The sequence below is a fragment of the Erigeron canadensis genome, chromosome 8 (assembly GCF_010389155.1).
Source record: "Erigeron canadensis isolate Cc75 chromosome 8, C_canadensis_v1, whole genome shotgun sequence".
Lineage (NCBI taxonomy): Eukaryota > Viridiplantae > Streptophyta > Magnoliopsida > Asterales > Asteraceae > Erigeron > Erigeron canadensis.
The window spans coordinates 37,446,620-37,469,179 of NC_057768.1; the positions used below are offsets into that span (position 1 = coordinate 37,446,620).

A 22,560-nucleotide genomic window follows, 5' to 3' on the forward strand; every position below is an offset into this window, starting at 1 on the left:
CGATCTTTATATCCAATTTTCACTGCATACATTTGATATAACTTTTTAAGTTACTTCTGAATTTGAATGCGAGTTGCATCAACTAAACAATGGGTAGATAGAACTGAAGTGCCACCTACGGTCAAAATTGTTGCACGTACATCAATCGTCTTGGAAAATCTAAATTAGTGCGCTTTTGCGACTCCATCCACCCCTTTGACCATTATATATATATATATATATATATGGAAAGGTTAATTTACAAACTTTTAAAAAACAAGAACTTTTAAGAATTTTATATAGAGGGTGTAAAAGTAAATTAGTGAAGTTTCGTTCATTTGAGTAAAACAACGTTCAAAGAATATATAGTGAAAGGTTATTTTGATTACTTTTTTTTGCGAGAACCTTTAAGAATTTTTCAAATCAAGTCCAACCGATAATTATCCTTTACATGAAAATTATTTTTTGATTGTTTTCTGAATAACTTATGTGTGATTTTGAAATTTATAATTGTGTGGAGGCAGATTATCATCCATTATACAATTATGTGGAAATTTGGATTCTTTATCACATGTGCACGAATATTGCTATGATCACATGTATGCAAGTCAATCACATTTAATCATAGCAATATTCGTGCACATGTGATCAATAATCCAAATTTTCACATAATTGTATAACGGATAATAATCCATGCCTCCACACAATTATAAACTTCAAAATTACACATAAGTTATTCAGAAAACAATCAGAAAACAATTTTCATGTAAAGAATAATCATCGGTTGGGCTTGATTTGAAAAGTTTTCAAAGGTTCTCGTAAAAAAAAAAGTTCTCAAAATAATTTTACCCTATATATATATATAGTACAAAAGGTTTTTCATCTACAACGTACTGGATTCGATTGTAGGTGTAGATGGTTTTTATAAACAAGATCTTGAAGTGATCTACTTTGTTTAATGGTGGTTACTTAGTTACTTTGAAAGCATCGATAGTAAGTATTATTTAGGCCGGGTATGTGTTGTTAAAATAGATGTATCTAGTTATTATAGCATCAAAGTTGTTAACAAGAGAATGTTAAAATCTCTCACAAAATTTGGAACGCTTCTTAGACTAGCGTTTATCTTTAAGAGGAATGTTAAGGTGACAAATAATTTACATATAAAAATTTACAAACACGTACATATGGCATGTGATATGATTCAAGTAATAAAGAGAAAAAAGGAAGCGAAATTATTTAGGCATGATTTAATTGGTGAATATATATTTGTAAAAATTTGTTTGTAAACCTAAAATTATTCTTATTTTAAACTTTTTTGTTAGAAAATAAAAGTTAAAGCTAATCTAGTCCATATATACAAAGCTTTTGATACCGAGTATCAAAGCAGGGTTTTTTTTTAAAAAAAAAACTAAAAGCCAAAACTCCTTAAAAACTTTTTAATCTAGTCAAACATTCATGTGTCAATGGAATGATGTATTTTTACTACTATTATAATTATTATTATGGTTTTAGATAAAATAAAACAAGTATTAAAGTAAAATAAATAAAACAATAGGTTTCTGTTCAATGAAAATCACCGTGCATCTTTAAATCATCGTGCATAAATTGCTTCGTGAATCTTCGCGCATCAATTTAACCAAGATTAAAAAGTCAAGATCCTGTCTTATTTGTTTTACTTTAATATTTGTTTTATAATACCAAACCACTTATTATTATTTCAATATTTTTAATGGTTATATATTTTAGTCGTTATAGGATAATCAGTTTTCTTGACCGCTTTGATTTTCCAATCGTTGTTACTTATTGTAATTTTTATTCTCCGGTGTGTAGCCGGAATTTCTAATTAAAAAAAGAAAAGAAAAGGGGGTAGTCGATTATTTAATAGCAAGTCGCACTCTTGATAACGCATAAAAAGGTTCACATGGATTTGTCTTACACAAGTAAAATTTTGTTATATTTTATTATTAGATAATTTCAAGATAGGATAACTTTTTATAGTCAACCGGCAAAAATCTAATCTATACGGTATATGCAAGGTTCACTGGTTCAGTTATAATAAAAGTATTCCAGACTGATGGTTTAAAAATGCATACACATTAAATTGTTGTTTAGAATTATTTTTGTACAAACTGATAGTTTAGATAACTAAAATTGCATCACAGTTTTTTCCAAGTTCAGGTGGTTTTTTCTAAAATATGTTGTCGTGTATTTGTACTGAATACTAAGGTTTTCTTCCTACTAGGCATATATTCAATCTGTACTTGTAAAAAAAAATTGAATCACAGGTGCTAAAACTCTCGTGACCTTACGACTGGGTTCGGTATATTACCTAAAGTAGATGTTAATTTATGTTTGGATTACGATTGAGATAATGATCTATTCGTTCCAGATGTTAACTTAGAAAGTTTTTTATTTGATGTATGGATAAACTCATCAATATATATTATTTAAAATGTTATTTTCATCATTTATTATGTATAATTTGATGGAAAGTAACGTTTAACCCATGACCCATCCTAGTTCCCTACCATTATTCTCCAGTAATTTAACTCTTGTTATTTTGATAATAAAATAATTAATAACATATACAAGAGTATTATGTAAAGAAAGAAAGAAACTGTCAGTATTGTTTTTCACGGATTTTGAGCCTCAGTTGCTTGACGGTGTATGGTGGAGGTTAAGATATAGGTAGATCTTATCTTTACCTAAGTAGAGAGTTTGCTTTCATTTTCTATCTAAATGGTAAAAAAGGTCCTCCAATCTTTGCATGGGATGATAATCGAACTCATGACCTCTGTCTCTAAAGACTAGGATGTTTATCACTGATTTAACCATTATGAATATAAACTCATATATAATAATAAAATCTAAGTTAAATATTTATCAAGTTGTAACACTTGCTTCTAAAAACAAAAATTAAGATAGAAAACTCAAACAAATTTTCAGATTTGACACTTGTGGCATGGCTATTGGACTTATGAGAGTTGACCAAGCAAGCACATGGATGATACAATGCTTCCTGGAAACAGCCAACTACAATTGACTTCATGTAAGTAGAATGTAACATGGCTGCCATCTCCCTTCTCTATAAGTATTATGCATCTATACACCAACTCCAAACTCAAATCACTCTGATTTCGGCACATAGTTTGTTTGCCAATCGTCGATATCTGGATTTTCGTGTCAAAAATGGTTAACGACAGCGCCATGGACACACAAGATCAGCAATATAATGACAAGGTATACTTATTAACTCTCTAGAATGCAGAAAAGTGAAGACCATAGTTTATAAAATACTACAAGTACTAAACTAGATTTTGATATGGTTAGTTAATATAGATACCATGATTGTCTTTTTGCTTTGGCTTTATATGTTAGTAATTCATAGATATGTTGTCTCTTCTTTATGTACTACTACTACTACTGTATGTTTAATATTGTTAGTTATCAGACTTGCTCTCATGTCTTTTATGGTTTTCTTACTATTATATTGCCTTGTCAGTTGTCACAAAATACTTGAAACTTAAAATGGATCCTTCATGTCAATAACACACAATTTTTCGGGTTAATTTGATAGCAAAAAGGTCTGGATCCAAAATATAAATTATTTCACATTTTATATTATCAAAAGGTATGGATTAACCCTTCATATATCTTGGATAACTCTGTTTGTAGAAAACAAAACCAGGATAATTAAATGAGACAGAAAGTGACAAAGTATACTTTTAGCCAGCGTTTCCTTTCCACTGTTATAAGCAAAAATATATATAAAGTAACATATCTATATATTTGTTTTTATCCTATAAAATAAGTTACTACTTGCAAGATCTACACAATTCAAATAGTTATATCCATTGATCATAGATCAACTAGTACCGTCACAATGTGACCACATAAGCCTATAGATGAAGGCTGCGAGTCACAAGTTCAAATCTTGATAAAGACAAGTGGAGAAACTATATATTATGATCCATGTGTGAAAATGGTAAGTCATCGGGCATGAAATCAATGCGGCGTGCACTCTGGGTACCAAGATGGTACATGGGACCAGAGGTTCCCACCCATTTACCCCCAATTCAACTAGTTATGCGCCTAGCACTTTGCTGAATTGCTGGATTGAATTTAGAATAGCTTATGGTAAATGGATTCAAAGATTGTATCATTGGTTACAAAATTTCTAATAGTGGGCCGGGTGATATAAACAGGTTGACAGCAGGACCGAAAAGGAGAAAGCCATCGATGCCTGGCTTCCGATAACATCATCCAGGAATGCGAAATGGTGGTACTCCGCCTTTCACAATGTCACGGCTATGGTTGGAGCCGGTGTTCTCAGTCTCCCATATGCAATGTCCGAACTCGGCTGGTTAGTTTCCCTCGATCTTTAGAGTTTCTAAGATTCATCAAAATTTGTATAAAATCCTAATTAATACGTGCCACGAAAACTTTCAGGGGTCCTGGTATTGCGGTTTTAATCATATCATGGGTTGTGACACTATACACATTATGGCAAATGGTTGAAATGCACGAAATGGTACCTGGGAAACGATTTGACAGATACCATGAGCTTGGACAACATGCTTTTGGGGAAAAGCTCGGTCTTTATATCGTGGTTCCACAACAATTGATTGTTGAAGTTGGTGTGTGCATTGTTTATATGGTCACAGGAGGAAAATCCTTGCAGAAATTCCATAAATTGGTTTGCGACGACAACTGTAACGATATGAAACTTACCTATTTCATCATGATCTTTGCCTCGGTCCATTTCGTTCTGTCCCATCTCCCTAATCTTAATTCCATCTCTGGAGTCTCCTTGGCTGCAGCAGTCATGTCCCTCAGGTACTAACTATAAGCATATAGTACGAAATATATAGTATCGATTAATTTCAAAAGTGAATGATTAACAAAACTGTTATGATGCAGTTACTCAACTATCGCGTGGTCTGCTGCCTTGAATAAGGGTGTGCAGCCAGAAGTGGATTATGGATACAAAGCGAAGAGTACAATTGGGACCGTGTTTAACTTCTTTAGTGCATTGGGTGATGTTGCTTTTGCATATGCTGGTCACAACGTGGTGTTGGAAATCCAAGCCACTATACCGTCGACTCCTGAGAAGCCATCAAAGGGTCCTATGTGGAAAGGAGTGATCGTTGCATATATAGTAGTCGCCATATGCTATTTCCCAGTTGCTCTTATTGGGTATTATATTTATGGAAATGGGGTTGACGATAATATCCTTGTGACTTTGAACAAGCCCACATGGCTAATCGCCATGGCTAATTTGTTCGTTGTAGTTCACGTCATTGGTAGTTACCAGGTGAGAAATCGTCAACTCTGCTTTAAGTTGTACTCATTACTACTTTCATATCTAAAGATGATATGTTATTTTGTAGATATATGCAATGCCTGTATTTGATATGATGGAAACTGTGTTGGTGAAGAAGTTGAACTTCGCCCCTAGTTTTACTCTTCGATTCATTACAAGGAATGTATATGTTGGTAAGCAAAAGCAAATTATATTATACGACAGACCAATAACGAGTTGGGGATTACTCATTCTGATTGATTTCTTCCTTTTGGTTGCAGGATTAACAATGTTCATAGGTATTTGCTTCCCTTTCTTTGGTGGACTGCTTGGTTTCTTTGGAGGATTTGCATTCGCCCCAACAACATACTTCGTAAGCAACTTCATGTTTTCCTCATTCTTTTATTCTGAATGAACTTTATTTTGACTTTATTAATCTGTATCTTTCAGTTGCCCTGCATCATGTGGCTTGCCATCTACAAACCAAGAAGGTGGAGCTTATCTTGGATAGCTAACTGGGTATGTAATTCTGTACAAGTCTAACACCCGAAACTAAACAATCTTTTTTGGAATACCCTGATCATTTATATTAACTTTTTCCTATATAAATTTTCAGATATGTATCGTATTTGGAGTTTGTTTGATGATCTTGTCACCTATTGGAGGTTTAAGGTCAATCATCGTCCAGGCCAAAACCTACAAGTTTTTCTCATAAACATCTATACAAATGAAGTTGAGGTTTCATGTATGACTTAGCATAAACATCGTGGTGATACTATAAGCTATTCGGGAATATTATGGTTGAAAAGAGTGTTTATAAGGAAAAAAGGAGTCTTGCCACGGAATTCACAAAAGATACTGTCTGCAGATATACAAGCAGTTTTTTTAAAAGTGTTTACTTCAAAGTAATTGTGTGTGCATATTCTTATACATATTTCCACTTGAATTTGTAGATTTGAATTTATCCTGAAGTTAGAGTTGTGTTCGCTATCTATTTAGCACAATGCTTGTGTCCTTTTGATCTTTGTTTGTAATATGATTCAAAGTAATGAACAAAATACCATATCAAAAGTTGCATCTTAGTTCTCATATATAATTGCAATCTATAAGAAGTTTTGTTTCATATTCTGAAATCTGCTACTTATTGTTCCACTTGAGTATCCTCTCAGATCTCAATCCAAGTTTAGATTCTTAGTTACAAACTGTCTACCTTTAAGTAACGGTTTTCACAATACTGGGTTTGACAATTACTATTTGCTATCCAGCCTTTCTTAAGACAACAATACACCATTCATCCCATTCAAGAAATAAAATTGGCCGAATTAAAAATTTGATACATATGTTGCTACACATAAGAAACATCTGCTACTAATAAAAATTTCAGCTTTACCAAGGTTCTAATAAAGTCGTCTGAAGTATAGTATAACAAGATATGCATAGTGTGCATCATAATTTTAATTCAAACGTCGCTAAAACAGATCATATTCATCTTTCCCTTTCATGTCTAGAGAATACGGATGTGGCATTTGGCGCTTACTAAAAAGACATCTAATGTTGATTCCAAAGACGCTTTTGATTGAGATCCTTAAGACTTTATATAAGTTAGGACAGCTTTCATCCTATGAGACCCCACGCCTGGCCTGCCAAATATGGAATAAATGGCCGGCAAATTGTATCTGATGCACAAATATTTATTAAGAGGCCGTACTTACATAAGTGAATCTACCCCCTCCTGTTTTCTGTTTCGTGTTCCAGCACCTCTCGTTACTATCATTACACAGATCAATGGGAACTCTAGATTCAGATGATTTGAAGTCAGGTGTTGACCTAAAGAGTCAAACCGATGATGTATCTCTTGTTGTAAGGCTCTTGTGAAGCTTAATTTTCATAATGTTTGAAGTATCTTTTTACATGTTAAACTAAATTAGAGTGTTAAATGAATTTCTTATTGGAGTAACTTCTCATTCATCAAATAGAAATCACATTTTATGATCAAATGACATGCATTAGTAAATCAGATGCACAAATGATATTTAGAGGATGTCTCTTTATTTACCTTGTTTTTGTCTCAATACTTGTCTGATAACAGGATGAAAGGACAGCAGAGCAGAAAAAGATTGACGATTGGCTTCCAATCACTTCATCAAGAAACGCAAAGTGGTACTATGCTGCTTTCCACAATGTCACCGCTATGGTTGGAGCTGGAGTCTTGAGTCTTCCATACGCCATGTCAAATCTTGGATGGTACTACTTCTAAAACCAAAAAACAAAAGTTAACTTTTTTAGTATATAGAACCTTATATCACCATAAAAGAGAATTTGACATACAGTATCATTTTCAAAGCCAGCATAGCCACGAATTCCATCTAAGTTATGCACTAGATAACATTTTCCCAAACTTTTTAGTCTTTTACACTACAATAAAATAATAATGATAATAATAATAAAAATGAAGGAATGCTTTAAATATGCACGCATGGCTAGTGGATCATACAGTTCATGATCTGCTCCTGCGTAGAGCATTGTTTCAACTAGAGGTGTCGAATTTTTCGTATGTGATTTACCACAAAAACCAAAAAAAAAAAAAAAGAAAGAAAATATAACACTAGATCAATGGATTACAGGTAAAATGGGTTAAAAATTAAAATATGCCGAAAGTCTATGTTTCTGCAAACAACCTCTATATTAAGAATGTGTTTTCATATTATGTTTCATCATGTTCACCGTTCACGGCATAAACTATTAAACTAACTATCAGAAAGTTAAAAATGGGCAAAAAAGTGTTTTGTGAGTTAGCCCAATCTCACCTAGTCTATTTCAACCAGCTATCCAACCTGCCTATGTTGCCACCTATAGTTTCAACAGCTGCTAAAAAAGAGAGCTTAGTCCTTTAGATTCCGTTAAAATTTCTGTGTTATATGCTAACAGTATCCACTGATCTTGAATACAGGGGGCCTGGTGTGGTTATACTAATTCTGTCATGGGTAATTACCTTGTACACGCTCTGGCAGATGGTTGAAATGCATGAAATGGTTCCTGGAAAGCGATTTGATAGGTACCACGAATTAGGCCAAGAAGCTTTTGGCGAAAAGCTTGGTTTGTATATTGTTGTGCCACAACAATTGATCTGCGAAGTGGGCGTGGACATAGTCTACATGGTCACAGGAGGGGCATCTTTAAAGAAAATCCACGACATTATTTGGGATGGCGCTCCAAAAATTAAAACAACATATTTTATTATGATATTTGCTTCTGTACATTTCGTATTGTCTCATCTTCCAAACTTTAACTCAATATCTGGGGTCTCCTTGGCTGCTGCTGTTATGTCTTTAACGTGAGAGTTTACATCCAAACATATCTCCCACAACTTTTTTTTTTTATTATTAAATATGCTTATCTTACTCTGATACTAATATCTGATTAATGAAAATGTTTCTTCCAAATAGTTACTCCACGATTGCTTGGTCCGCTTCAATTCACAAGGGCATGCAGCAGAATGTAGAATATGGTTACAAAGGAAAGGACCGTGCAGAAACAACCTTCAACTTTTTTACAGCTTTGGGTGATGTGGCTTTTGCATACGCAGGCCACAATGTTGTTTTGGAGATACAGGCAACAATCCCTTCAACTCCCGAGAAGCCTTCTAAGGGGCCAATGTGGAGGGGGGTGCTTGTGGCTTATATTGTTGTCGCCTTGTGTTATTTTCCGGTTGCCCTTATTGGATATTACATGTTTGGAAATGAAGTTGATGACAACATTCTGATTTCACTAAATAAGCCAAAATGGCTTATTGCTGCAGCTAACTTTTTTGTGGTAATCCATGTCATTGGCAGCTATCAGGTATTTTAACCAAAAGAAACAACTCACATCAATGACTTGTTTCGTCTAAAGTTATAATTTCTGCCCTATAGGGATGTGTATAGACTACAGATCAGTTTAGCTGGTTTGAGAGTTTGGCAATCCAAGTTGAAAAAAAATTGACTTTAGCCGGATGGGTCTGACTGACCAGAACCAGATTGTTTTAGTCCATTTTGAAAACTGAAAGAGATCTTTTACATAAGAAACCTTTTAAAATAAAAAACTATATATACTGTTTGGTTTGCCAAATTTTGAATACCCTTAACATTCAGTACTCCTGTAAATACATTTATAGAATAGACACGCTGTTCATGACACCTCATTAAAGAAAAATTTGGTATCGATGGAGATGCCAATGTTATTTGTTTAAAAAAGTGTTAAAGTTTAAGCTTTCGCAGACTACTAACCAACCTTTTACTTCTTACAGATATATGCAATGCCAGTTTTTGACATGATCGAAACCTTGTTGGTAAAGAAACTGAAATTCAAACCAACCTTCGCCTTACGTTTCATCTCACGTAATATCTACGTAGGTAAGTGACTGCCTCAATAAAGTATTATCGGGCTAATTTCATGGCATGACACTTTTTAAACCTCTCTGCTTTGAAGAGTCGCTGACTGATATTTTCTTTGGGTTCAGCATTCACAATGTTTGTCGCGATAACCTTCCCTTTCTTTGGAGGTCTCCTTGGATTCTTTGGAGGCTTTGCATTTGCACCAACAACTTATTTTGTAAGAAAATCTTGGAAAATCATACAACTTTTACAAATTATGAGCACTCTTAGATTTCTTTTTTCAAAGCTTACTAATTCCTTGTTGTATTACATTTAATTTTTTATACATTAGCTCCCATGCATAATGTGGCTTGCTATCTACAAACCAAAGAGGTTCAGCTTGTCTTGGTGCACTAATTGGGTATATTTAATCTCATAATGTTCATTATATATATAGCCCCTTTGCTGTTTTATCCATATTATTTGCAGAAATTAAAATATAAGAGCAACTAAAAGTCAAATTTTTGTCTTTCAGATTTGCATATTTTTGGGTCTATGTTTGATGATTCTATCTCCCATCGGAGGGCTGCAAAACATCATAAAGAAAGCCAAGGACTATAAGTTCTACAACTGATCATATATCTTCCGAAAAAAGTAAACAGATCAAAATAATAGCGCGCAGAGATCCCATGAAGGGTTTTTAGCTGCTTTGAATCATCATTGTGCAAAGTTAATACCATCTCTGTTTCTTTGTGTGTGAAATATCATTAGTACACTATTTCATTAGGCTAATACTTCTCTTATTCGATTCTTTATCCATCTATTATCGTTTTCTGTATACGTGTACGTTGCATAATATGTTCAATACATCGTGTTTGCTCTTATATGTATCACAGTATTCTCTAGCAAGCAATTCAAGAATTTGTTATTAAGCACCCAGCAGAGTAACATTCACAATTGAATTTCAGAACCAGATAAGAATTGATATATGATTCTCTTTTGTATCTATAAATTGATGGTGTTACAACTTACATCAAATATCCCAAAATGTCACACTTATTACAAAATTATGTACCTTGAAACATTACAAACGTGTATTATGTCACAAACTACTTAATTTTCTTTTCTTTTTCAATCTTACCCATTCTTTCCCTATACAACACAACCCAATTATTACTAATCCAAAGAATACTAACCGAAATCGCGCTAACCACCACAAACATCCAAGAAACCCAAACCCGTTTAGGAACAACATCATCCGCAACACCACTAGAATAAAACACGATCATCTTATAAACAAAAACCGGTGCAACAAGCCCTCTAACAACCGAATAAAACACATAAAACGGAACACATATCAACTCAAAAACCTTACAAGCAACCTTTGAATCGTCCCTTCTTGCATTCGCCAACGTCCAAAGATTCTGAAACAAACTAGTAACCTCGGCGATAATTAACAAACATAAAACAGGATATGCACCATGTAACACGAAAAACCGGCACGATATAAACACAAAAAGTGTTGCTAAATGATGGCTTATGAATAAAAAATCTTTTGGACTATACGCTAACAAATGTAATAAATCTGTTACAAAATATGCAATGCTGTATTCTAGTACAGTGTTTTGAAACGGGGTGTTTCGTGATGCGAATGTTTGTTGTTCATTTGGGCTAGCTGATATGATTGCTTGTGTTGCAAGGAACACGGCCGGGGTGCCGTGAGCTAAGGATATCAGACAGCTCGCGGCTTCCGGCCGGAGTTTGGGGGACCAGTTGCGGAAAACTATGAAGTGGGCTTGTGTGTATATTGTAAGAAACATTGTCAAAAATGAAGGGAGAGTTAAGGTATTATTGATATACATTGTTTTGTTTGTTTGTAATTGGTTTGTTTGATAGCATTTCGGAGAGCATTCATATTCATATTCATATTCATATTCATATATAGATGATGAATGAATGTGGGCAAAAGTTGATGAAGTCAAACGCCGCCAAATAAGACCCTGTTTGAACAACAAATTTAGTTGGGAATTTGGATAGGCCGGGGTGGGGGTTAAGTCTATCTACTCGAAATTATCTAACTTGAACGCAACCTAATAGCATACTTGACTTGATAATCTCAACATTAATAAATGATTAATGATAAATATACGTATTTGGTGGGTTTGCAAAAAAATTAACTAATTTGGTGGAGTGTATATTATGATAAATCTATCTTTTCGGAAAAATATACGAGTATATATATACTTGATGCAACAAAATAATTTTATTTTTATAGGTGAAAAGATATGGTTGTTAAATTAGTAAATTGGAAAAAAGTATCATTCAATGGATGATTGACATCTCGCCTCCAAGACACAAACCAAAAGTGTGGTCATCAATTTTGGCAAATGAAAAACTTTTAACTTAAACATTTAGAAGAAGAGGGGTAAAAAAAAAAAACTATACATGTTTCCAACAAACGACGGCTGCATGAGGCCGATTTGGGTGGAAACAAAATATAGTTAATTACTTAAATGCTACCTAACGGCTGCATGAGGCCGATTTGTTATTGTTTTTGAGTGGATTATAAGTGCATTTTGAATATTTTCATTAAATTGTAACTAGTTTTGGAGAATTTTTATAAAAAAAGATAAAACAAATTAAAAATAGTCGTACCGGCCGGTATTTCCGGTAATATCGATAATACCAGAAATTTTTCCACACCGGTATGACTAAAATACCAGTTTTTAAAACATTGGCTTAAAGCTAAATTCACCTTTAAAAATAAAAATATACAAAAAAAATTAAAACTAAACATTAGGTACCATTTAAGTAATTAAGAAACATTAGGTATGTAACCAGCAATATCGTGCAAACGTTAGGTACCATTTATGTAATTAAAAAACGTGACATTACATCTTTACCCCTCACGTGCAAGTCACGTTGGGGTTTTTAACGGCCATTAAACGACGTTTGGTTCTAGTATGGTCCGAGTGGAATTTTGGATACGTTAGGTATGATCCGTGTAATTTCGAAAGGAATCAAATCAACAATATTGCGCAAACGTCATGTACCATTTAAGTAATTAAAAAAAAAAAAAAAAAAGTCACCACCACTTTGGTGGAGTAGTAGAAGTCTTGCCTCTTGGTATAAAATATCAAGGTTCAATAATATTTGCTGTTGAAAACAAAGGAAAAAAGAAAAAGCCAAATTATAGGTAGTGAAGCCACTATGCCAATTTTTGTCAATTGAAGAAAAAAAAAACCCACCACATCTTTCACCCTTTTGTTTTCTTAACTGCAAAATTTAAAGTTCACTCATACTCGTATATAACCTGTATAAGTTGCTTTTTTCAAGGCAAATCATGTTGATAACTCAATATTCCCAATAAAATATTCACCATCAAAGTAACATAATGATCTACATCTTGAAATTTTTTTAAACAAATGATGTTCTGCCCTAGTAAAAAGTATAAGTTCGAACTTCTCTAGATAAACAATTTGGGATGGTAGGATAGTTTGTCACAAAAATACCACAGTTGTAATTTGTACATCTGAATTAAATACTACTTGTTATCTCTATATAACCAAAACAAACCAAAGAAAGAAATCTATCTATTCATATATGTGACCAACGAAATCTTGAATGAAAATTTTGTACGGATGGGTATTTTTTTCAGTCTTGTGGTGTTTCTAGTGTTTGTGACAAAAGGTTTTGTGAAAATAAGAAGTCCGGTGTTTCAAACGCCGGATTTGTATATTTATAGGTAAGAACGGCGTTCCAAACGACGGGCTTCATAAAAAGTAAGTGAAAACTAAGTTAGCCAAAAGTGAAAAGTACTGCCACGTAATACAAGTCCGGCGTTTGAAACGCCAGGGTTCCTAGTTTTGCAAACTTTTCAACCAAAAACATTAAAAACACCATAGAACCTCAAAAAGTTCCTATCCATACAAATTTTTCAATCTTGAATACTTATCGTTATCAATAGTCAAAGTTTTTTTTTATCTTTGACACATTTTCATCGCATTTGAGCCATGAATTCTAGATGGTTATAATTTTGCTCTCAAATAATTTATAAATTTTTCAAATGATAGACAACATACATGGGGGTGGGGGGGTGGGTTTGGGTGGTTGGTTGGTTGATTCGAGAGTCCTGAGTTTCATCTCAGACATACGTGGTTCGAGCTCCGCATACTGCCGAATTGGATGTCAATGTGGTGTCTCGAATGCTAACTGTTAACTACCAACTCGCAGTTAATAAATTTAAAAAAATAAAAAAATGTTTAGGTTGTTTCTACATTTGAACAAATTGAGATAACGGAAAGACGAAGGGTAGTCAAAGTTAGTTTAGAAAGTATGATGATGGTAAAACCCACAAGACAACACAAAATATTAGGTGTGTTGTATTCAACATTTATGGCCAAAGAAACGGGCATCCCTTAAAGCATTAATTAATTAGTGTTGATTTGTATATCAGATAGATTGATTTCTGTACACTAAAATAAAATGCTACTACAATATTATCCCACTTTATTAGTGCACATGAGATGAGAGAATACATGTTTTTGGTTTCGATTATAGCACTAAGATTCTTTTTATTGTTTTCTTTGAAAAAAGATAGTTAGAATACAAATTATTATTTAATATATATATAACCGTGACCAAAATAGCTTAGTAATCAGACTATCATAATATTCTTGTAAGAATATGTGAAGTTCATCCTAAACATTTTAAAACTGCCAGAAAAGAGTTTTTAGATTGTCAATTTATCATATGCTTTCTCGGTGAGACCACAGACACCCCCTTCCATAATAACTTGAACACAAAAAAACTTCTAGAACTTATACATTTTCTATTCATTATCCAAAACATGTAAACACTTTTAAAATCGAAATTGATAGTTTGCAGCGTCAAAGGACTTATTTTATTTATTTATTTTGAACGGCGTCAAAAGACTTTTATATACAGTATATGGCAGTATGCCAGAACATTAGGATACTATAGATACACACTCCATTCTCCAACTGACAATATTATGATTGCAAATGTAACTGAGCTCTTGGAAAGAAAAGGAAAGCCTTCCTAGTTAATGTAAAACAGTGCGGTAGATAGTTAGATACAGATACATTCTCAACTTATGTTTTAATACAGTTATTACAAGTCTACAACAAACAAAATATAACTAGAAAACCATCATTCACCTATGCAGAAATCAAAAATCAAATCCACAGCTGAAAATGAATGTTTTATCATCATTCTATAACTTGCTTTTTTTTCATTTAATTTTTTTTTTTCATTTTTTTTGCACTTTCCGATTATAGGCTGACTAGCCACCAATCATTCTATACATAAAAGATCCTAATAACTTTCTAATCACCATAACTGAAGCTTAATCAATTTCTCCTTCCTCCTTGGTCCCTCCTGGAACAATGCTAGGCAGCTCGAGCTCACCGTCATCCTCTTCATGTTCGTCCCTCTTCATGTACAAGCCGAGTTGTTCCAACGGATTGCTAGACCCAAAATTGAAACTGCCTAACGCATCCAAAGAGCCATGATCAGGGATTGTCTCGTCTACTGAAGTTACTAACTGCTCAGGATTCACGGTCCTCAACATTTCAAGGTCCTCAATGAAACGCGAAGTCTCGTCAATATCAACCGTCTTTTCCACCTGTACAAACAAAAAGACAAAAAATTACCTCAAGTCACAAGTTGCAGAAAAGCATATTGAGCAAGTTTAGCTAAAGGCTTCATATTCTAGTTTTGGCCAAAATCTGGCCACCATCTAAATTTTATATGAGTTGGGTAAAATAAAAAAACAATGTTACTCAAAGACAATTAATGTTACTCTGGTAGTTCAACCGGTAAGGCAATTTCACATTCCATTGTTAAGCCACACATTGCTACATTTGTACTAATCCAAAAGGCCGAAACAACACCAACTTCAAGAATCTTTCATTTAAATTAATAGCATTACAATATTGCCATTGTATGAATACAACCATAATCAATTATTCATAAAGAAGTATCTAACTGTATTTTCTTCTACTTAATTTTCTAAATTACCTACTGCAACAATTTTAGTACCAATTATCCATAATGATCGATACGTAGGCCACCTAGTTATGAAAAAAAATACACTGCGCTACCCAAATAACAGAACAGAATTGAAATTACAAACTTACACCAAGAACACCCAAATATCAGAATCTATGCTCTTTGTGTAACATTGTGAATACCTCTGCATGCATTATCCCTTGCAATACTTGCATTGGATAAACTTACAATACACACTTTGACTGATTCAAAATGGTGCACTTTCACCTTTACTCATTTTGACCCAATATCCAACCCACCAATTTTCACCAAAACTCATTTTATGCAACCCACCCATATTGTCACAAAGGATATCCACTTTCACGAATTTAACATATACACAAAAAGGGAATAACTAAAGTTTCTGCAAATGAGAATGTAGATACTACACTATGTTATACTATATAAGGCTTGATGCAATGCAAAGCTATGTTACTCCCATGTTTCTTATGATGATGGATCATGGTATAGACAGATACCTTCAATAATGCCTGCCGAGCTGCTTCCCTTTCAAGGTCTCTCTTTCGCTTTACTTCCAATGCAGCTTCAGCTTCTGCTCGCCTTCGAGCATTTTCTGCAGCCTCTGCTGCTGCTTGTAACCGAGCTTTTTCTGGCTCACAACGAAACAGCTTACATTTCAGTTGACATATCCAAAAGCAAAATGAATTCATAATAAGTACATTAACAAGAAATATGACCAATTAACAACCTTTCCTTTTCTGATTTTCAAGTTCCTCCTTCTCACGGCGCAGCTTCTCAGGATCCCCCTTCTCAATCTGATACATCAAATTTATCTTTTTGCATCAGAACAGACTATTCTAGATAGAGGGGCAAAAGAAGCAACTTAGGCAGGTTGGGTACTGGGTCAAAAGGGTAGCCAACCTGAAAAGGCTTTTTTACTTATCTTCTATTGACATCTATTAATGACTCGCAAGTTAAATATTACCAAAGTCCAAAGCCACGAGGTTCTATAACTTTGGCAGCCTAAATCATGCTTGACCCATTCAACCCGTTTTGAAGCACCTTTTCAAAATTTATGCATTTAACACATCAAAGAAAGTATAACTCAAATTAACTGATGTGTCCATAAACAGATCTATATTGCCAATTCTTAACTTTGGAGCAATGTAATAATCAAAGACATTGATGTTGTAACTAACCTGATTAAGCGTCTTTTCTCGAGCCTTAAAGATTGTATCTGCAAATCGATTTTTCAGAAGAGCAGCTCGGTACAACTTTCCAGGCGAAACTGGCATCGAGTTTGGGGCACTATCCCCTAAATTATGCAAATGGATTGCGGTTAGCGACTTAGCTGACTCCATATCAACTAAAACTACTTTTATAACCTATGATGCTCACCATCATCCTTCTGGCTATCTGATTCAACTGAACTCGGTTTCTGTTGGGACATGTGCTCAACTTGGTCCAGCCCGCTACCTGACTCTGAATTCCATGCATAAAAAAGCCATAAATGAATAATTCATACAAAAAGTTGGGAGATATTAAGCTTACAGAAAGGTGAAGAACTCTTTAATCTTTATTCAACAGTTCAAATAAAAAACCAATATTGTGGACCAATGAAGTCATGAGGATAGGGAAATACAATCTAGCTAAGGTATAAAAAAAACTCACGATTATCAATTAGATCGCTTGTGCCAGCCTTGTCCTCCAAATCATTCTGTGTATTGGATATACAAAATTGATATTACTCAACAAGGAACCAAAACATTTAATCGTCCCATAACATGCAAAGAATGAAATAAGAAGATAATTAATACCTGAGACACTTTTAATGGGCTAGAAGCTTTAACATCATCATTTTGTACGTTTTCAGATGCATTTCTAGAATTAGTATCTGCAGAAACCATATAAATATAAATACTTACTATTGCACAGAATATATATTAATAGCCAACATAAAGTCAAAAGTACATGCATTTAAGAGCAATCGTGCATCAGCACATGCACTGCATAGTAAAATAAATACCACTGTTATCAATCGAACTGCAAGAAACATTAATAAATATTGCAACACAAAAATTGAGGTGTTGTAACACAACTTTTTATATATAGAAAATCTGCAAATATAGAGTATAACTTGAGGTATAGTAACAACTAGCCAGTTTTCTTATCAGAAACTAGTGCAGCTCAAAAGAAAACACAATCATCAACATGAAAGACCAAATTGAATATGACCAGTATTCAAAAAAGCATCTAAAATCAAGACACTAAGGGACATGCTTAGTTTCTAATTTCTGTTGGGCTCCCTATCCAGGTAGATTAAGTTATATCGCATTGTTATATATAATGCTTTCATTTCGTAGCGTGCGCGATCAAATTACATTCAATAGAAAGATCATTCAAAACAGGCTCCTCCAAACTACAGGTAACTAGGGAAGTTAGAAAATAAAGAGCACTTGGTTGCTGCCCTCTACCACAAAAACCATCACTGTCCATGGCTAATACAGGTAGCAGTTATAAAGCATTCACTAATCAGGTCGGGTCAAATCAAAAAGTTAAGTTGAAAGGAAAGGAAGAAACTCCTAAATGCAAAATTTTACAGTTAAATTGTAGTCATTATTATCACATTAAAAATTATAAAACTGAACACAGAAGTGTTTGCTTCTGAATCTACAAGTTGTAAAAAGAATCTCAATATGAAAACTGTCAAAAAAGAGAAAACCCTTTATCCACAATTAGAAGGCACAACATGAATATCTTCAAAACCAGCTACTTGTCAGACTTTTTTCTCAATATGTGAAACGGAAAGCAACCAAAAGCGGAATCAGAAAACTAGAACCAAGAGACAAATAATAGTGACGATAGTAAAACTGGTTCAATAACAGGGTTGAGGGTGGGTAAGAAGAAACTCGTCTTGTTCTTTATCTTCAAAATATTTACATTAATAAATTCTCAAAAGATAATTTATTCAACAGACACTCTCCTGTTCGTGATTTTTTTTTGCAATTATACTTGGAAGCTCCTACATATACATACACAAAAAATGAGCCATTCAGATGCTCCTATTGACTAACTTTGACAGGAGAGAGGACATTTTGAAACGTTCTAAGTCCTTAACTAGCAAACAGTAAAAAGGTTGCCTTCTGAATTTCCATTTTCACAACATATTTCTGAAGCGTCAAAAAGTACCAAATTCCATAAGGTTGCCTTACGAATTTTCTTTTTGACAACATATTTCTGAAGCGTCAACAAGTACCAAATTCCATGCGCATGGCAGATAGACATGCAGAGATTAAATTTTAAAAAAAAATTGCTTTGCAAAACACACATTGAATCCATACCACTGAGCATGGTTTAGTAAGTCAAGTAGCATGTTCATAGCATCAAACATGTCATAAACACTGGTCAAATATCATCAAAATTGTTACAAAACAATCATGTTTTTACAACTTTTGCATTAACCTGACCTATAAAATCTAAAAACACTGGTCAAATATCATCTTCACATGAATAGTATTTGAACTGCTTCCATTCATAAACTAGCATGCGCCCAACCACTTACAAAATAAATTAAAGTGATCATCTTCTATAATGAGAAACTCGGGCCTTAAAACAAATCAACATAGAAGTCTGACTAAGGCATAAATATATGAGAATAACCTCTGTTTCAACAAGGGATCACTGTAAATGATGAGGTCTGTGCTAACCACAAGTACCTCTCTAACCTTAGTTCCTACCAGGCTACAAAGTAGAAAGGAACTTAGACATAATCTGTTCACTACCATTTATAATTTATTATACTTTTCCTTTATCCGTGACTTATGGTAAGATATCTCTCCTCCTCTAAAAACTAGTGTTTTAAGATGCCATGGTGCTTACTAGTTTAAGCTTACCCAAGCTTACTAGTTTAAGCTTACTAGTTTTAGTCTAAGTGCCAATAAGAATCACGATAAAGCTATTTATGCTCTAATGAGATTTCCACAATCATTCCCTCGCACATGTTACTTGCACTATCATTCCCACTCTAAATTGCAATGCCATTATTCAAAACACAATTGTATGAACCATTCTTAAAAACGATGTTTGCTTTTAACAAATTTCTTAGGGGTCACTAAACATTTACTTTATAATGAACAAATTATATTTTGAAACAGTAAGCATTAAAAGTGTTCGCATGAAACTCAAATCCATAGCACACGTACTGCAGCAAATTAGAATTTTACTTTTATTCATTGTATTAAAGAGTAGTATAAGTACCACTAGAGGTTCTTGATATCATCCCCGTGTCACTTTTCTTGTTTGCTCCTTTTTCTTGTCCAACTGGAGTATAGCTTGAAACAGGGGGCTCATTCCCACCAATATCTACATCCTCATCCACGGGATCATTCCCTGCAGTACACAAAGATAACATACCAACAGCGGCTAGGTCAAGAAAATCCATGCTGAACTCTTAAGTTACCAAATATCCGTAGAAGGCGATTTAAAAAGGAAACAAAACGGTTATAAACCTCTATATAGTTGCATAGTTGAGTTGCTAAGCCCTGATTCATGTAGCAGCTGTAACATTAAAAAAAAGGAAGAAGATATGTAAGATCTCAGCAACTTCATATGAGCAATTATCTAACGTTTCAAAGTATAACATACCTCAATGACACAAGGTTCTGCCTTTCCAAGATTTTGTTGATCTCGTATATGATCATCCAACATCTTGCGTAATTTAAACAAGGTATCGTCGTTGAGATCATCTATATCAATTTCAATTTCATCCTCTTCCCCTTCATTCCCATTCGAGCTGTGTTCTCTCAAAAAGTCAATGATCTTATCAGGCAAATCTGCTAGATGATCTTCCAACTCCCTACTTAAAATATGCTTTTCTTCATTGCTCATCACCACCTTAACTGGCTCTGGCAATGCTTCTTGTTGTATTGTGGCTATTTTTCTCTTCTTTGAAGGGGGGGCTGGCTTAAGCAAATCAATCTCTTCATGAAGCGGAGGTTGTTGAGAACTATTCACAGGGAGTTTCTTTTCAATGGGCTTCCATCTTAGCTCAAAAAATTTACTAAGTACATCTGCCATGACATGAACATCATTGCCTGGCGGATTATAGGTCATGGCATTGGAGAAGGTAAGTCTGACATCAGCTAGAAATTCAAGCGGACTTGAATATTTCCCCGAGCTGAGTTTTTCTTTTATCGTCCCAAAATCCATTGGATTCTTTATTACATCAAAATAATCCGGTATTTTCAAAGTAACAACATCGACAGGGTTATTAAATACCCAACCATGTGGATGAGTCATCAACTTCTTCAACAAGCCATCACATTGCTTCTTCAATATCGGACTAAAAGCCCCTGCTGGAGTAGACTGGCCAACAGATTGAAACCTCCCCATAACACCACGATTTGCCTTTTGGCCCTTCTGGTCAATTCTCTTCCCAGGACCACCAGATCTCTTCGCATTCGTTTGGCGCACAGTTTGAACATTACTGGAGCTAAAAATGTCATTAGAAGATGACATTGCAACAACTTGAGCCTGAGACTGACCCTTATCGACATCCACTCTCTTCTGAAACGTCCTAAGTTGATCAAGCTCACCTCTCAATCGAAACAACCAATTCTTCTTCTCCGTACTCGACATCTTCGTTAATGGCACAACATGTACTGGCACACCAAATCCATCATGCAATGCAGAACTCAACTTTATCCATTTTTTCTTATACCCACTTGACTCCCCATAACCAGAAACATCCATATCGACACGGCCAGAACAACCAGATCCTTCCGATTCATCATTTGGAGGAAATCCACCGGAATACGCATCAGGAAACATATCCTTTTTCGACATATTTCAGATATTCAATCAAACCCTAATCCCCAATTATACTTTTCCCAAAAAAGCCCCTGAATTTTCACCACAAGGCCGATTTCACACATTCAGATCCATTATTTCAAATCCCAATTTCCTCTCCAATCAATTAATACCCCTATATATGCATGTGTATATATCTATATATATATACCCTATCTCAAATTAGGGTTTTCTTATTCATATTCCAGACCTTATTAATATCAATAAATTCATATACAAATTCAATTCAATACATACAGATATATATAATAAAAAATTAATATAATTACTCAAAGAATTATATAAAGTTCGAAACTTTAACAAAAAATAAGAAGAATTGATGCTAATCTCACCTTAAAAGATTGAATTGAAACCAAAAGCAAGCTTTTTAAATGAATAGAAAAATATGAGATCTGCAGTGGAAATTGAAGCTGAAAAAAGAATAAATCGAAACCCTAGAAATTGATACAAGAAGGGCCACGGATTCCAACCAAACAAAAAGAAAGAAAGAAAGAAAGCAAATTGAAGCTGTTGTATCGACCTATTTATTAATTATAGAAATTAAATATCTATATCTATATCTATATAATTTATTTATTTTAAATTTAGATAGATATATGTAGGGGATGATGATGATGAAGAGAGTAGTTGAGGATGAATGAATGAGGGCCGTTGATTTATGATGTGAATGTGTTTTTCTAGATCTATAGATATATATATACATACAGATACAGATACAAGTGGTGATAGAGATAGAGGCCCTCAGCCCATGTGACGTATGTCACGTGCAATAATGGCGGTCAGTGACTTGGTCCTCAAACTGAGGCGCTATTTTCAGTCCTTTGACTTTATAATATATTTATTTTTGGTTTTTTCACGGTATTTACTCGTATTATTTTTGTACTATATATACTTCTTTTCTTGAGTAAATTGCACTGTTGACTATGTTTTTGCATTGGTGTTTCAGAATTGAGATTATATAACTAAGTTTTAATTTATTTTTAAAAGTTTATATTGTACATTTTTAAAGCATGTGTTTTTTCATTA

The 22,560-nt window shown here is 34.0% G+C and overlaps 4 protein-coding genes across 4 annotated transcripts; 2 read left to right on the plus strand and 2 right to left on the minus strand.

Annotated features, from left to right (window-relative positions):
* Nucleotides 1-3,044: 3,044 nt before the first annotated feature.
* LOC122578334 (lysine histidine transporter 1-like) lies at nt 3,045-6,363 on the plus strand. The gene is made up of 8 exons (XM_043750276.1): nt 3,045-3,219; nt 4,185-4,342; nt 4,429-4,815; nt 4,900-5,293; nt 5,370-5,475; nt 5,563-5,654; nt 5,732-5,800; nt 5,898-6,363. The coding sequence occupies exons 1-8, from the start codon at nt 3,169-3,171 to the stop codon at nt 5,994-5,996; spliced, it is 1,356 nt and encodes a 451-aa protein (XP_043606211.1). The 5' UTR covers nt 3,045-3,168; the 3' UTR covers nt 5,997-6,363.
* A 703-nt stretch (nt 6,364-7,066) lies between these two features.
* LOC122579687 (lysine histidine transporter 1-like) lies at nt 7,067-10,481 on the plus strand. The gene is made up of 8 exons (XM_043751909.1): nt 7,067-7,141; nt 7,371-7,525; nt 8,232-8,615; nt 8,728-9,121; nt 9,567-9,672; nt 9,780-9,871; nt 9,986-10,054; nt 10,169-10,481. Exons 1-8 carry the CDS (start codon nt 7,067-7,069, stop codon nt 10,265-10,267), a joined length of 1,374 nt encoding a protein of 457 aa, XP_043607844.1. The 3' UTR covers nt 10,268-10,481.
* A 114-nt stretch (nt 10,482-10,595) lies between these two features.
* LOC122580361 (TLC domain-containing protein At5g14285-like) lies at nt 10,596-11,523 on the minus strand. The gene has a single exon (XM_043752635.1). It carries the CDS (start codon nt 11,493-11,495, stop codon nt 10,743-10,745), a length of 753 nt encoding a protein of 250 aa, XP_043608570.1. The 5' UTR covers nt 11,496-11,523; the 3' UTR covers nt 10,596-10,742.
* A 3,175-nt stretch (nt 11,524-14,698) lies between these two features.
* On the minus strand, nt 14,699-21,777 carry LOC122610098 (transcription factor GTE9-like). The gene is made up of 10 exons (XM_043783092.1): nt 20,311-21,777; nt 20,175-20,223; nt 19,924-20,055; nt 17,484-17,560; nt 17,338-17,383; nt 17,065-17,148; nt 16,866-16,981; nt 16,415-16,481; nt 16,185-16,315; nt 14,699-15,280 (listed from the first exon to the last, which is right to left on the minus strand). Exons 1-10 carry the CDS (start codon nt 21,508-21,510, stop codon nt 15,002-15,004), a joined length of 2,181 nt encoding a protein of 726 aa, XP_043639027.1. The 5' UTR covers nt 21,511-21,777; the 3' UTR covers nt 14,699-15,001.
* Nucleotides 21,778-22,560: the final 783 nt, after the last annotated feature.